General features: G+C 44.3%; 1 protein-coding gene across 5 annotated transcripts in view; it reads right to left on the bottom strand.

Moving 5' to 3' along the window:
- LOC138947137 (centaurin-gamma-1A-like) overlaps positions 1–15,405 on the bottom strand; it is a 61,890-nt gene that overhangs the window by 8,094 nt on the left and 38,391 nt on the right. For 4 of the 5 annotated variants that reach the window (XM_070318586.1, XM_070318588.1, XM_070318589.1 and 1 more), the window contains 8 exons: positions 14,804–14,953; positions 13,686–13,759; positions 13,093–13,173; positions 10,882–10,966; positions 10,280–10,397; positions 8,776–8,880; positions 6,671–6,758; positions 5,049–5,216 (listed from right to left, as the gene is read on the bottom strand). In XM_070318586.1, coding sequence (XP_070174687.1) covers positions 5,049–5,216; positions 6,671–6,758; positions 8,776–8,880; positions 10,280–10,397; positions 10,882–10,966; positions 13,093–13,173; positions 13,686–13,759; positions 14,804–14,953 — 869 coding nt within the window. The remainder of the gene's footprint in view (positions 1–5,048; positions 5,217–6,670; positions 6,759–8,775; positions 8,881–10,279; positions 10,398–10,881; positions 10,967–13,092; positions 13,174–13,685; positions 13,760–14,803; positions 14,954–15,405) is intronic. The other variant, XM_070318587.1, reaches the window with a different exon arrangement.

Genomic DNA, 15,405 nt, shown 5'->3' with positions numbered 1-15,405 from the left:
CTATGCCCTAATTGCTTCAGAGTAGAAGAAATGGCTGAGCGCCTGACTCTCAAAAAAGAAGGAGCCAAGCCCTGAGCAGCCAAACACGAGAGATGATTTGCTACATGCATAGAGCGAGGTGAAGTAGCAGTAACTCCATTCTCCGAGCACCACTTTGTCCAAGCTGACCAGTGTGACGCATAAACAGTGCTGGTCGATTCCCTGTGGGCCTTTTGGACAAAGCCTAAAGTAGCGTCTGAGGAGCCAGAACGGCGCAGCGACCTAGAAAGAATGGAGGGCCGTCTGCGAGGCGAAGGAGGACGGGGAACCAATGTTGGCTGGGCCACCAAGGGGCCACCAACACCAAGCAAGGCTGTCCCCGCTCCGCCTTCCTGAGAACCTTTCCCAAGAGATGAAACGGGGGGAAAGCATAGGTTCAGACGCGACCAGTTTACTTCGAGGGCGTCTGTTTCCCTCCCCTCTGGGTCTGGAAAGGGGGAGATAAAGACCTGAAGCCTGCAGGAGAATCTTGTCACAAACAGATCGACTGTAGGCTTGCTGAAAAGCCACCCAGACGTTGTAGGACCTGATGAGTCAGAGTCTACTCCGTGTGCATCGTACACTACGGGCGACTGAAGTAGTCCGCAAGAACGTTGAGTATGCCTGGGACGTACTTCGCTGACAACAGAAAGGTGCTGGCTGCCCCAGGCAAGAATCTGACCTGACCTGACAGAAAGAGTGAGAGACAAAGTGCCTCCCTGTTTGTTGAAATAGGCCGCCATGGTCGTGTTGTCTGTGCGAACCCCAATTTATTCGTTCCTGACCATAGACAGAAACGATTGGAGTCCCAGGAAAACAGCCTCTAACTCTAGGGCATTAATGTGCCCCCCACTCTGCGTCTCGTTCCACAGACCTGACGCAGTGTGAACAGAAAGATGGGCACCCCAGCCCTCCATAGACGCGTCTGTGAACAGAAACTCGTCCGGGGGGGGCAAACGAGATTGGCACTCCCTGTGAAATCCCAGGGAGCAGCCACTGCCTCGTTGTGTGCCGAAACCAGCTTTCAAGAGAGACTACTGTCTCCCAGCCCTGAAGAGAAGGCTTCCACAGCGAACTCAGGGCAGCCTGAAATGGCCGCTTGTGGACTCTGCCTAAGGGCACAAGAGTGGCCATCGATTCCATTTGGCCAAGAAGAGAGGTCAGAACACGTACAGCCGCTCTCTTTATCAAGGACAGAGTACGAAACAGACTTTGCAACCTGTCCACCCTTCTCTGTGAAGGGCGTACCCGCCAAACGACGGTGTATGTCTTTGCGTGTGGAAGAAAAACAACCCCAATGCTAAAAACGTCTGTGCCAAACCTAGGCTTAGCCACATGATGGTGTTTAGTTCTTTCCGTAACCTCTTAGAAAGAAAAGCTGAAACTAAGGAATTCCTGCGAGTCCTTTGTGCTGCGCAGCGAAAGTCGCTGACAGAAGCCACTGCCTCAAGAGGTAGGCTTAGCCGGAAAAGTTCCGACTGAGAGGTTACGAGCAATGGCTCAGTGAGCCTAAAAATTTAGTCAGAATGTGAGCCCATAATTTGGACATGTTCTGGCGACTTGTAAGAAACCAAAGCTTATGACCCTGATGAGAAAGCGCAATTCCGTAAGCCGTAAAAGCCGAGAAAGTTTTAACAGCTTGCCTTGTTTTTCACCACAGAGGCAAAAAACAAAAATTGAGGCCTTAGCAACTTCACCCTAGAAGGTGAAAAATAAGAGGTATGCCGCACCAAAGATGGGCGTACATACCGCGAAGCTGCCTAAGGCAGAGGGTTTAACCCAATGTGTGTTTGCTTAGCTCCGTATCTTGCCTAAATAAAGGCCAAATGTGGCCAGCCGACGCAGATCACAGCTTCTCCCAGAAGATGAACCACAAAAAGCAAAGAGCGGAGTAGATCCGCCTCTTGTTTGCAACCTGAGCCAAGCAATGTGCCAAGAAAAGCGCTGGGAGGCTCCGCTGTTCAAAAGACTTTAGCCAAAGCAGCTAGAAGCGACATGACATCCTTCTCCCGTGCGTCACGACGAAACTCGAAGTTAACAAGAGCAGAGAAGATAGAGCTCTATAAAAAAAAATCTTGCAAAGTTTCCTAAACAGAGGATAACTTGAAAAGATCATGTGCTTATTCCCCCAGAGACAAGAAAGAGGACTCAGTATAACATACTGTTCTACTGTAGCCGTCTTCCCTACCAGAATAGTGACAACTTTCTCTACCGCATCGTCACGAAACCTGAATGGGTCTAATGACGACGCGATCAATCTCGACAGAGATCTCTGCAAAGTCTCAGAGAGAGACGATAACTCAAGCAAGCGTAAGCCAGTTACTCCAAAGACAAAAGAGAATTCTCCGAAAACGGGACTACTCTGTCTCTGCTGTATCATCTTGCCTAAGGACTGCAAGTTCCGGAAAAGTGGAACGAGGCAAGGCAAACGAGCCAATCAAATTGACTGAATTATGCAGCAGTGTAAACCTCTTAGCCAAACCAGCAGGCAAAGCTGAGGCTAAAAACAAAGAAGCACGGTAAGGCTGCGCTGAATCAGGAGCCAGACCTTGTGCTGTTAACCACGGTACAGCGTGAAACGCACCGCCGTACTGCCCAGTAGTCAGTAGCATAGACAGCTCAAACGCTACCAACGGGAATTTCCGAAAACGGGAATTTCCGAAAACTGAACTGCTGTTTCCGTCCTTCGCAGAACGGGAATCCCCCAAAGCGGAAGGAGGTTGGGCAACAAGCCTACAAGTGTTGCCGCACCCTCCTCGAACTACCTTGAAGTAACTTCCGCCGCCAAAGCCAGTGCTAGCGGAAGTTCAACCAGTACACGGAAGTTGGCATCTTTGTCAACCTGAACAGAAGCACCAAAATCCGACTCATAATCCCGCACATCCGTGCAACAAGGCAACGAACTTCCGCCCTGACTACAATAGTCAGGCGAAGCGTCACCCAGAAGAGACGACACACGAGGGATGCGATACCCAAGCAGTGTGTCCCTAGGGACTGCTTTCCTGCCCAGAGGGCGGAAGCGGGGAATGTCACCCCCTCCTCAAAATACCGTGAAGCCACTTCCTCCGCTAAAGCCAGAGCTTGCGGAAGCTTAGTCGGTATGCGGAAGTTGACATCTTCGTCACCCTGGACGGAAGTGCCAAAATCCGACTCGTAGTCCCTCACTTCCGTGAAGTCAGGCAAGACACTTCCGCCGTGACTACCATAGTCCGACGAAGTGTCGCCCGGAAGAGACGCCCACGAGGGATTTTATACCCAAGCGGTACGTCCCTAGGGACTGCTTCCTGCCTGAAAGGCGGAAGCGGGGAAAGCTATGAAAGCTGTGCTGCCGCACCCACTGTTCCTCTAGGGAGTGTAGGAGGACGCACTTCCCCTGTTCGGTCAGAGACCGAACGCGTGTCTGGGCTTTTCCCTCGATCTAGACGTTCACTCAATCGGAACGACGTAGACCTAGGGCCTAAGCTTTCGCGCACACGAACCGGTGTGGCTACTCTCTCCAAACACGCACTTCGTTTTGGCCGGAGAACCCGGTTACTGGCGAAGTATAAATACCTTGATCGTCGTCAGTCCAAGAGGCCTGGGAACGCAGCAGGGAAACACCACGGCTGCCCTCAAACGAGGCGTGAACGTCGGCGGACGTAAAAGTGGAGGAAGGCGGAACACACACACTGGCAAGGGAACGCACACCTCCCACACCGGAAGGCAAAGACACATCTCAGCCTTGGTAGACGAAAACTCGGCTGAAAGAGAGGATATCTAAGCACTCAAGGAGTGCAAAATAGCATAAACATCCTGCTTCTCGCTAACAGGGCCTGAACCGGACAAGACCGGTGAAGCAGCTGAAGGCAAACTAGGCATAGCCGGAGAATTAGGTAAGTCTATCGCACATCAAACGAGGATTTAGTCAAGGATCTGTGACTTTAATCAAAGCTTAACATGCCGAACTCTACGACTTACGAGAAGGCTTCTTTGTGGGAGAAGGCTCGGCCACCAACTTAGCATTTTTATTCTTTCCTTATCCAACATGGCGAACGGAAAAAATGTAAACAAAGCTAAGTATTCGACCAAACCTAAGTCACAAAACGATAACAAACGACAAAAAAGCTCACCCAAACACACAGTAGGAGCAGAGGGACCGTGTGCAAGTACCAAGGCAGGGTCTGACAAAGGCAGAAGTCAGACAAACCGGCTGAAAGCCGGAGCAAAATCAAAACACGTCTGTAGACACAGATCGCTGGAGAGTGAATGATTCAAAGATGGCGGCAAGGTCAGGAAGTCACGCGTGACTTTGTCATGATAAGGGGTCAAGGTAGCTCTTTTTTAGGGTGACCTCCCCTTGTTACCAAGGCGATGCTATTCAGCGTCCTAGCACTAAACTGGAGTAAATTGCTTGATGTGAGTTGGGATAAGAATGTAATTTAATACAAAAGCAAATGCTCATACGACTCACCTTTCTTTATTTGGTGTTTAACGTCGTTTTCAACCACGAAGGTTATATCGCGACGGGGAGAGGGGGGGAAATGGGATAGAGCCACTTGTCAATTGTTTCTTGTTCACAAAAGCACTAATCAAAACTTTGCTCCAGGGGCTTGCAACGTAGTACAATGTATTACCTTACTGGGAGAAAGTTAAAAAACAAAGAGAATACAAGAATACTGGGAGAATACAAGTTTCCAGTACACAGGACTTAACATTTCTTACATACTGCTTGACTAAAATCTTTACAAACATTGACTATATTCTATACAAGAAACACTTAACAAGGGTAAAAGGAGAAACAGAATCCGTTAGTCGCCTCTTAAGACATGCTGGGGAGCATCGGGTAAATTCTTCCCCCTAACCCGCGGGGGGTTCATACGACTCACCTTTCATCTCATGTCATTTGAATTGTAAAGAAAGAACGTGCTTCTCTAGCTCCACAGAATAATGTTCAAGAAATCATAATCATAAAACTCTATTTTATGAAATCAGAATGATGGTTGGATGGTTATTATTTTGTATTGTCTTTTCAGCTGATATAGTATGCTCACCCATAGTAAAAGCTGAACGTAGACGACATTGCCGAGGGCAGCTGCGATGTGAAGCGCTGTGCGGCCATCGTCTTTGCCGTAGGGGGCGTTGATGTCCTCTGGCGCTGCATGGCCCAGGATGATGATGATGTTGCGGATGTCTTCTCGCACCAGAGCGTCGATCAGTTGCTGAAGGTGAAGCAAGTCATATGAATGAAAGACCAAGTGACTAGTGGTGAGAGAGAGAGAGAGAGAGAGAGAGAGAGAGAGAGAGAGAGAGAGAGAGAGAGAGAGAGAGAGAGAGAGAGAGAGAGAGAGAGAGAGAGAGAGATATGTCTTCTCATACCAGAGCATCAATCAGTTGCTGAAAGTAGTCATACAGAATTGTAAAGTGAAAGCGATGTTATTAAAAATGAATACCTGGGTGACAGCTAGTGAGAGAAAGGGAATGAGTGAGTGAGTGAGTGAGTGAGTGAGTGAGTGTGTGTGTGTGTGTGTGTGTGTGTGTGTGTGTGTGTGTGTGTGTGTGTGTGTGTGTGTGTGTGTGTGTGCGCGTGCGTGTGTGCGTGCGCGCATATATGTGTGTGTGTGTGTGTGTGTGTGTGTGTGTGTGTGTGTGTGTGTGTGTTTGTGCATGCGTGCGTGCGTGCATATATGTGAGTGTGTGTGTGTGTGTGTGTGTGTGTGTGTGTGTGTGTGTGTGTGTGTGTTTGTGCATGCGTGCGTGCGTGCATATATGTGTGTGTGTGTGAATGTGTGTGTGTTAGCTTGTGTCTGCATTTCAGTATGTATGTAGCAGTAGAAGAGTAAAATCAAACTCTCCATATGATAGAAATTCTTATTTGAAATGAACGGTTTTCATAAAGGAACTTGCCAGTATCACAACCTGTATGCAGATTCAACATTTCACTGAGAACATCAAACATCACGACATTTTAAAGTGCATTTTGACCCACAATACATAAACATCCTTGTATTCCGTTTTGATTCTTAGTAAAAACTCATCTGAAATAACCAACCTGGTTCTGGTAAAAAAATTTAAATTTACGAAACAACTTTTAAAGAATATGTGCCTCCAAATGCAAACTTGTACACTCTTAACAACAAAACCAATAACAACAACAACTGACCTGATTGACTGGGATGTCAATGTAGGATAAAGGCGGCAGAAATAGAGAATACTACATGGCTTGCTGTGTCGTACCAGATATGCACGAGTTGTTTTTTCGCTCGCAGTTCACTATTTGAAAAAGCAACGAGTGTAAATCTGGTACGACACAGCAAGCCATGTAGTATTCTGTTTATCCTACATACTGTACTTACGTGTATTTTAAAGAAAATGTCTTGCAGTCGAGGCAGCTAAATTGAAGACGCTTGTTTTGGAATCTCGATCTCTTCTAAAGCCTCGTGCAATCTAGTACGTCAAAGCAAAGAAACATCACTCTGAAAGTGTGGCGTGACGTGTTAGTTCTAAAGATTCACCGAGGGTAATTAGCGAGCGCAATTTTTGTGAAAAAACAGGTCCCTGCCAGACTTGCTTGACATGACCTCTTTTACATGATATACACTTGTGTGATTTGAACGATTATAATCTCACGGGTGTCTCTCTCACGTATGTAGGATAAACTCTTTGTTTTACTGACCTGATTGACTGGGATGTCAACGTAGGGTAAAGGTGGCAGAAACTCTTTGTTTTCATACTTGGCTTTGATCCACACCTCCTTCTCTTCCCTGAAAGCAAACAGCAGAAACATTCACATGCAGCACAAAACTGTAAGAAACAATGATTCACCTGCTTAGTATTGATATAGCGGGACCTCTCTCTCTCCCACAGGCACCGAAAGCCAAAACATGACGAGGTTCTAGTTGGTCAAAGATTCTTTCTTTCTTTATTTGGTTTGTTTGTTTGTTTATTTGTTGCTTAACGTCCAGCCGACTACGCAGAGCCATATCAGGACGAGGAAGGGGGGGATGAAGGGGGCCACTTGTCAAGCGATTCCTGTTTACAAATGCACTAACCCATTACTTGTGTCCCAGCAGGCTTTAGTAAAACTAAATTAATACCTACTGGAAGATTACCAGTTTCCAGTATGTTAAAATAGGCTTAACCTATCTACTGCTGGACTTACATCAGAACACTAACAGATTAAACTATACATGAATCGCGAGACAAGCGGCAAGAGAAGAGATTTTTGGAAAAAATACAGGTGAATGAGCAAGAAGGCAGAAAAAAGAAAAGAATTCATGAAGAAAAAGAGAGCATGACAGGAAAGAGGAACCAAAAATCTACCTAACAGCAAACTAGAAAGCTCCTGCGGTTCCAAAAACAGGAGGGGCCTTTAATTTCATAACCGCAGTGCCCCACTGCGGGACTTTATTTGGTGTTTAACGTCGTTTTCAACCACGAAGGTTATATCGCGACGGGGAAAGGGGGGAGATGGGATAGAGCCACTTGTCAATTGTTTCTTGTTCACAAAAGCACTAATCAAAAATTTGCTCCAGGGGCTTGCAACGTTGTACAATGTATTACCTTACTGGGAGAATGCAAGTTTCTAGTACAAAGGACTTAACATTTCTTACATACTGCTTAGATTTTTCTTTCCCACTGCCTTGTTGAAGCTATCTGCTTTATGTGATTCGGAGTAAGAATATGTAATTTAATCGAAAATTTTAAGAATAAATTTTCATTTGATTAATATACTTACCCGAATCACATAGTTTATGCCCTCCCACCAACCCTGCTCATGGTTTTTTAGTTTCTTTAAAGCCGTATGATCTTGACCACGTGTTGAGGAGCGGTAGTGACGTAGTACACACCAAGGGGAGGTAACTCCCCGGGTCTGTGGTCATTACCAAGGCTCCATTTACACTTTTTGTGGTGGGGTTGCTTCCCTTTAAAATTGAGACGGGTAGCCTTTTCAGACCTTAGCATCTCAGACTGCGTCAATGCTTTATGTGATTCAGAGTAAGAATATGTGATTTAATACTGGATACGGTGAAAACCCCTTTTAACTCATATATATATCCATACCCACTCATATGGCTCTGTCTGACCACGTACGGATATATCCGTTCAGACTGTTAGCTTCAGTCGCTTCCTGTAACATTCATCTAACGCCTGCATTCCAGCGTGTTGATACACAGTTACTACAATTCTGAGTGACCTGCTGCAGCACAGCTAGTCTCAGCTAAAAAAACACCTTGGTCAACATAGGTGGGGTAGAAAGAGTTGAGGCCTTAAAAAATCTCAGAAAATGAGATCTTAAAATGGGGGTAAATTATAGAGGTTATGAACAGAAAGTCAGAGAAAACAGGGTCATACAAGGGAGGAAGTCTAAAACTGGGGGGTCTGTTTGTTTGTTTCGTTCATGGGCTGAAACTCCCACGGCTTTTACGTGTATGACCGTTTTTACCCCGCCATTTAGGCAGCCATACGCCGCTTTCGGAGGAAGCATGCTGGGTATTTTCTATTTCTATAACCCACCGAACTCTGACATGGATTACAGGATCTTTTGCGTGCGCACTTGGTCTTGTGCTTGCGTGTACACACGGGGGGGTGTTCGGACACCGAGGAGAGTCTGCACACAAAGTTGACTCTGAGAAATAAATCTCTCGCCGAACGTGGGGACGAACTCACGCTGACAGCGGCCAACTGGATACAAATCCAGCGCGCTACCAACTGAGCTACATCCCCGCCCAAACTGGGAGGTCTTATCTTATAGGGAGGTTCCACTGTACAATGAATTACCTGTTTGAAGAAGAGGTGGGTTTCTGCCGTCCTTTCGTGTTGGCTTCCCACACGCTGTTTGCTACATAGTTGCCAATGGAAGTCATCACCTTGGTCACCTCAGGACTGCCATCAAGGTACAGACAATTATTTAGAATGTGCAGAAAAAACAATCAGTTTAACTGACAATACTCATTATGTGTCAGGCAAAGCTAAACAAAACAATGAGAGAGAAAAAGTGTTAAGACAGTTTATTACCAATTCAGTGCCACTTATGGCTTTTTGACCAATCAGGACGGATTCTAGGTGACCCTCTAAATGTTATAACGTTCAGGCAGGGACCCTTTTTGTTTATCACGCTAAAAATTAACAAGACAAAGTAAAAATGTAATTCAACAATGTCAGCGTGATTTATTCTAAAGAATGACACTTCAAATGCTGTCAGGTAATATCTCTTTATCTAAAAAATACCAAAAAGCGAGTTTTGTCGGTGGGTGCGTAACGGAACAGCAAGGCACCGCCCATCGTCTGAGTGTGCAATGCCGACCGCTCACTTGAAATCTAAATGATCAAAGTTCGGAAAAATCAAGTGAAATTGCGCCACTTGCTTTACATCAAATGTATCTTTACGTCATTTCCCATCCGTCTGGAGTCGGTTCTAAATCTGTCGCTCTCTGTTCAACGAGAAAAAGCGAAGCAACCGAAACGCATGTTCAACATGGTTTATCTTGTGAGATTGTTGTGTGTCAAAGGCATTTGACCTGTGAATATTCATCACGTCAGGTGTGTTACTCTGATTGGCTGACTCAGGTCACAAGAATTCTTTGACTGACAGGCATAATCAGGTAGAAGCGCTCAAGTTCCCATTGCGGCTGTTCTGTCTAATTCGCGGGGTTGCTTCGAAATTTCTTTTGGTCGAATTAAACGGTAATAAAACCGTTATTTCTAATATGCTGACTGTTAGCAAATGATAACAGACATGTCTCACAAACGATATCAGCATTCGCCTAAAAGGCTCATGCTTGATATCTTTTTTCTCGACATGTCTTGTTATCATTTGCTAACAGTCAGCATATTAGAAATAACTCATACTATTAGACATAATATCAATAGAGGACAGTTATGCATAAAAAAACGTCGCGATATAACCTTGAATGGTTGAAAACGACGTTAAACACCAAATAAAGAAAGAATGCATAAGAAAAACGCTACAATCTTTCTTTTTTTTTTAAAACACAACTAAAAACTAAACTGAACGTTTTTATGCATAGTTTTCAACAGATCAGATAAAACATTCTCAAAACATTTGTTCCTCCAAAGACAAATGCATAAATCTTTCACAGGCATCAGTAACAGATGCAGTTGCTTATTCTAACACTAAGGTACTCCGACGCCATCCCTCAAAGCCAAAATGCAAACCAAAACCTTGTCCATATGGTGTCATTATCTCACTTGTAGGACAGACGCACAGAGGGGTGGACAAGACTTGCAAGCAACTTTAATCCATGGCATCAGAACAACTTACGGCCAGTCATCCAGGTCGAGTGACCTGACGCGTGATATGTGTGTGCCGATATTGCGATGAACCCCACAGCACTCGATACAGATGACCGCCCCCAGATTGATACTAGCCCAGCTTGGACCTGTAGATGATACGTGCACATACTTCATTGTTAGTGTTACCATCTCAGACACTTTGAAAAATATTAAAATTACAACTCTTTCAACAGGTATAACCAACCATTTCTATCATAATGTAAATGCTGGCATAGTTTTCTCATTGTGACTCAAACAGATCCAACCAGCCAGTACTTCGTGCTTTCCTCTACTTCTACCCTGGTGGTTTTTTTTGTATGGTGTTTTATGCAACGAAGAGGTTTTTCCTATTTAACAGTCACAATCATCTGTACACACACACACACACACACACACACACACGCATGCATGCACATGCATACATACACACACACACATTCATCCCAGCAAATATAATAAAATGGCACTGGCAGTATGTTAGCATCCTTCAACACAAACACCCAAACACAAACACACACACACACAGACACAGACACAAACGCACAGACAAAAAAAAGACACAGATTTACAGACACACACATAGACACTCACTTGGTGTGCCACAGTCGGCACAGATGGTATTGCCCCGTGTGGTTCTGATGGTTTGCAGGTAAGCGTGATCCATGTTGTTCTGCTTCTGAAAACATCAACAACATTTACCTTTGCAAGCACATTTCATAGCACAGTGGAAACTCAATTTTTAAGACCTTCCCTTACATTACAAGACTCTCTCTACTATCAAACCTTGTTGTCCCAGGCCACTTCTCCATAGTGTCAGTAAATGTACCTCTGTTATAAGACTCTATCTACTATCAAACCTATTATTCCAAGTCACACGGGTATAGGTAGACAATTATTAGCTTGCTGTATGTTATGTAATGTATATATTGTGTGTGATACGTGGAAATGTGATACTATTTATTTGCATGTATGATACAGGTACAAATGTGATAATTGTAGGCTTATACTAGTGATTACTGTGTGTGATACATGAAATGTGATATGAATGCTGTTTTTATATGTTATACTCTTACTTTCTCCCAAGCGCAAGACAAATTCTTCTATGAAAATTGAAGCCAATAAAATTTGAGTTGAGTTGAGTTGAGTTATTAACTGTGCCTAAGCAATTTTGCCAGGAAAGACCCTTTTGTCAATCGTGGGATCTTTAACGTGCACACCCAATGTAGTGTACACGGGGGGAGGTTCGGACTCTCTCTACTATCAAACCTTGTTGTCCCAGGCCATTTCTCCATAGTGTCAGTAAATCTACCTCCGTTACAAGACTCTCTCTACTATCAAACCTTGTTGTCCCAGGCCATTTCTCCATAGTGTCAGTAAATGTACCTCTGTTACAAGACTCTCTCTGCTATCAAACATTGTTGTCCCAGGCCATTTCTCCATAGTGTCAGTAAATCTACCTCTCTCTGCTATCAAACATTGTTGTCCCAGGCGATTTCTCCATAGTGTCAGTAAATCTACCTCTCTCTGCTATCAAACCTTGTTGTCCCAGGCGATTTCTCCATAGTGTCAGTAAATCTACCTCTCTCTGCTATCAAACCTTGTTGTCCCAGGCCATTTCTCCATAGTGTCAGTAAATCTACCTCTGTTATAAGACTCTCTCTGCTATCAAACATTGTTGTCCCAGGCGATTTCTCCATAGTGTCAGTAAATGTACCTGTGTTATAAGACTCCTTTCTGTCAAGACCCAATCAGATGTTGGTAGGTCTTAAAACAGAGGTACCACTGTGTATTATCATCAACACTCAATCATTCACAGCATTCTTCTTCTGCGACATCAAATTTCATCCTAGATACTTCTTCTTCTTTGTTTATCGGCTGAAACTCCCACGTTCACTCATGTTTACGAACGAGTAGAATTTTACGTGTATGCCCGTTTTTACCCTGCCATTCAGGCAGCCATACGCCGATTCCGGGGGAAGCATGCTGGGTATTTTCGCGTTTCTATAAGTATAACCCACCAAACTCTGACATGGATTACAGGATCTTTTCTGTGCGTACCTTGGTCTTGTGCTTGCTTGTACACATAAGGCACTAGCAGGTCTGCACATAAGTTGACCTGGGAGATCGGAAAAATCTCCACCCATAACCCACCAGGCGGCTGCAGCCAGGATTTGAACTCATGAGCTTCCGATTAGGAGGCCAATGTCTTTTCGACTTGGCCACTGCACCAACATAGTGGTATTGCACTGTACTATCGCCAACATTTACCAGCAAGCAAATCCTCTGGCGTCAACAATTTTGAATTCCAAACAGCACCAAAAGATTTGTACATTTTGTTTTTTTATTAGATGTTCTTCTGCAACATCAATGCAGTGGTTTTGCGCTGTACTACAGCGGTACCTGCGATGAAAGGACACCCTTGGGACCAACCAAGTGACATTGCAGGTGGCCTTTCATGACAGGTATACTTTGGTAGAGATAGTACAAAAAGGGCCAACAGGTGTCCTTTAAAGGGAGGTGTCCTCTCATCGCAGGTACCACTGTATTACCTACACTAAATACTCTGACATAATCATTTGTTTCTCTCCTGCTGGCAGACATGCAAGGTTGAATGCTTTAAAACTTAATAAAGGGGCTTGTAAATAACACTGCAGCTTCGCCCAAAAGTAACCTCCAATGTACCTTACATAATTATTTTTGTCTTTTCACTGCTTCCATTCTGTAAACCTTGAATCTGCCTTGAAATTGCTCTCAAAGTCACGTTCAGGAACATTTAACAAGCTTTTCATTATTGCCACTCACTTTATTTTTGCCCAGAATATCGTTGCCTTGAAGACTGGTCAAAATCTGCTGCTCTATGGCGTCCACCCAGCCATCCCGTTCCTGCAATGAAACATACACAGTCATGGTCAATTAATGTTGAAAGGTTTTGATCCTTGAAATTACACTACTGCTGCCCCCCCACCCCCCCCCACCCCCCCCCCCCACCCCACACACCCCCCCCCCCCCCCCACCCTTACCAACAGAAATATGAATGGCAAGATTGAAAGAAACATGTTGTTATGTCTGTTGGTTGTTATGTTTTGCTCTTTAAATTTTTATTTTCTCTCTCGTGTTTTACCCCGGGCAAAAATTGGAGATAAAACACAACAAAAAACAAACCAAAAACCACTAATTAAAACATAATCAAGGGAGATGGTTGGGTCATGTTTTGTTTTGTTTTGTACCTATCTAATGTTCTGTTTTCCTCATTTAAATGACTTCGTAGGTCAAGGCTACTGAGCTGATAAACCATGTGCAATTAGCAAGAGAAACTGATTAAGACACAAAAAACAAAAAACAAAATAGAAAGGAGGCAGAGGAAGAAGGACAAGCAGAAGCAGAAGTATACTCACATCAGAATTCTGCGCTTCAAAATGCCAATTCTTGTTCTCTAATGAGACAATCATAAACTCGTAGCCATCTGACTCTGAAACAAACAAGACAACTCACTATATCAGTATTTGTGCTGCAAGTGCAAGCTACAACAATTTGTCTCCCTTTGTCTCCCTTTGTCTCCCTTTGTCTCCCTTTCCTAACTGACAAACTAGAGGGAAAAAACCCCAACAAGAACATAACACCGGCCATCTATGAATATATATTTTTTGGGGGGAAACAAAGTATTTTCAATTCAAACAACACACCATGCAGCATTTAAACACATAACAAGGACTAAACAAAGCTTCAATACAGACTTCATGTCAACAGAAATGTCTGGCATTTTAACGCTTGAAATTTGTAAATGCTGACTGGATGTAAATGTCATCCATGCCTGAATAACAAGGGCATTTGACAGTTTTCCCCTGAATCAAAATAAAGTTTTCACTATTCTGCTGTGCTTAGCCAGTTAGGTAGTTGCCACCTGAGGTCTTACAGGAACCGTTCTTCATGATTTTTCAGATGCTACTGCTTTACAACCAATCAAGCACAATCACGCTGACTGTCAAAACAGTCTTCTTCTTCTTCCATTAGACGCCCAAGGTCAACATTCTGACAATTAATGGCGCTTGAGTAGGCATGCTGGGTATTTTCGTGTTTCTATAACCCACCGAACTCTGACATGGATTACAGGATCTTTTTTCTGTGCGCACTTGGTCTTGTGCTTGCGTGTACACACGAAGGGGGTTAAGTCACTAGCAGGTCTGCACGTAAGTTGACCTGGGAGATCGGCAAAATCTCCACTTTTAACCCACCAGGCGGCAGCGACCGGGATTCGAACTCACGACCTTCCGATTAGGAGGCCGACGTCTTACCACCATGCCACTGCGCCCGTCAAAAGGTTAACTGTCAATGAAGTCCAAAGGTTGAATGAAATCCGCCTGTAAGCCCACTCTCTTCAAGCTGACAACTCGGCATCACAGTGGCACAGACACTTTTTAAGACCTCCAGATTTAAAAGAAAAGGGGGTTGGTGGTGTTTCACTGTACATAGTATACATACACTTACACGCATCAAGTATCACTCTTATTCTTACCGTCGCCTGCCCCTGGGTCTGTGTTTTTCACACCACCGCTTTTCGCTCGCCGATGACGTTTCTTGACATTAGGTGTATCCTTGTTGGAACTGTTGATGCCTAGTTTGGGAACGTTGGGCGTGTAGGATTGCCGCGGCCGTTCAAACATCCCTGAAATCATAAGGATAATTCATCTTATTAATTCATACTATTGTAATAAACAATTATCATAATTGAATTTCAATAAAACAGTGTGATTAGACAAATAAAAATGTGAGCAACAACTGAGCGACTGACTGTATGCTACAGAAAAATAAGCGGTGTTTCTTTTTTTTAAACACAGCTCTGTATATTAAGTCTGTCACAGTTCGATCTGCACTTTTTGTGTTACAGTTCAAAATAAATCTGCTCGCATCTTTATTTCCATCCCCTACTTCCCCAACCCCCTTTTGCTTCTGCTGGTCTCCCCCCCCCCCCCTCCCCTTTCAACCCCCCCCCCCCCCCCTTTTCCTCCACCTCATCTCTTTTCTCCCCACGTCCATCCAAAATCTCATCAGTCTGGTACCTTAATTCAGACTTGAGGAAGTTTAGTTGTACTGAAGAAATTAAGGGAGGAAAACACT

The sequence above is a fragment of the Littorina saxatilis genome, linkage group LG14, assembly GCF_037325665.1.
Source record: "Littorina saxatilis isolate snail1 linkage group LG14, US_GU_Lsax_2.0, whole genome shotgun sequence".
NCBI lineage: Eukaryota > Metazoa > Mollusca > Gastropoda > Littorinimorpha > Littorinidae > Littorina > Littorina saxatilis.
This window is presented reverse-complemented; position numbering and strand designations above follow the sequence as displayed.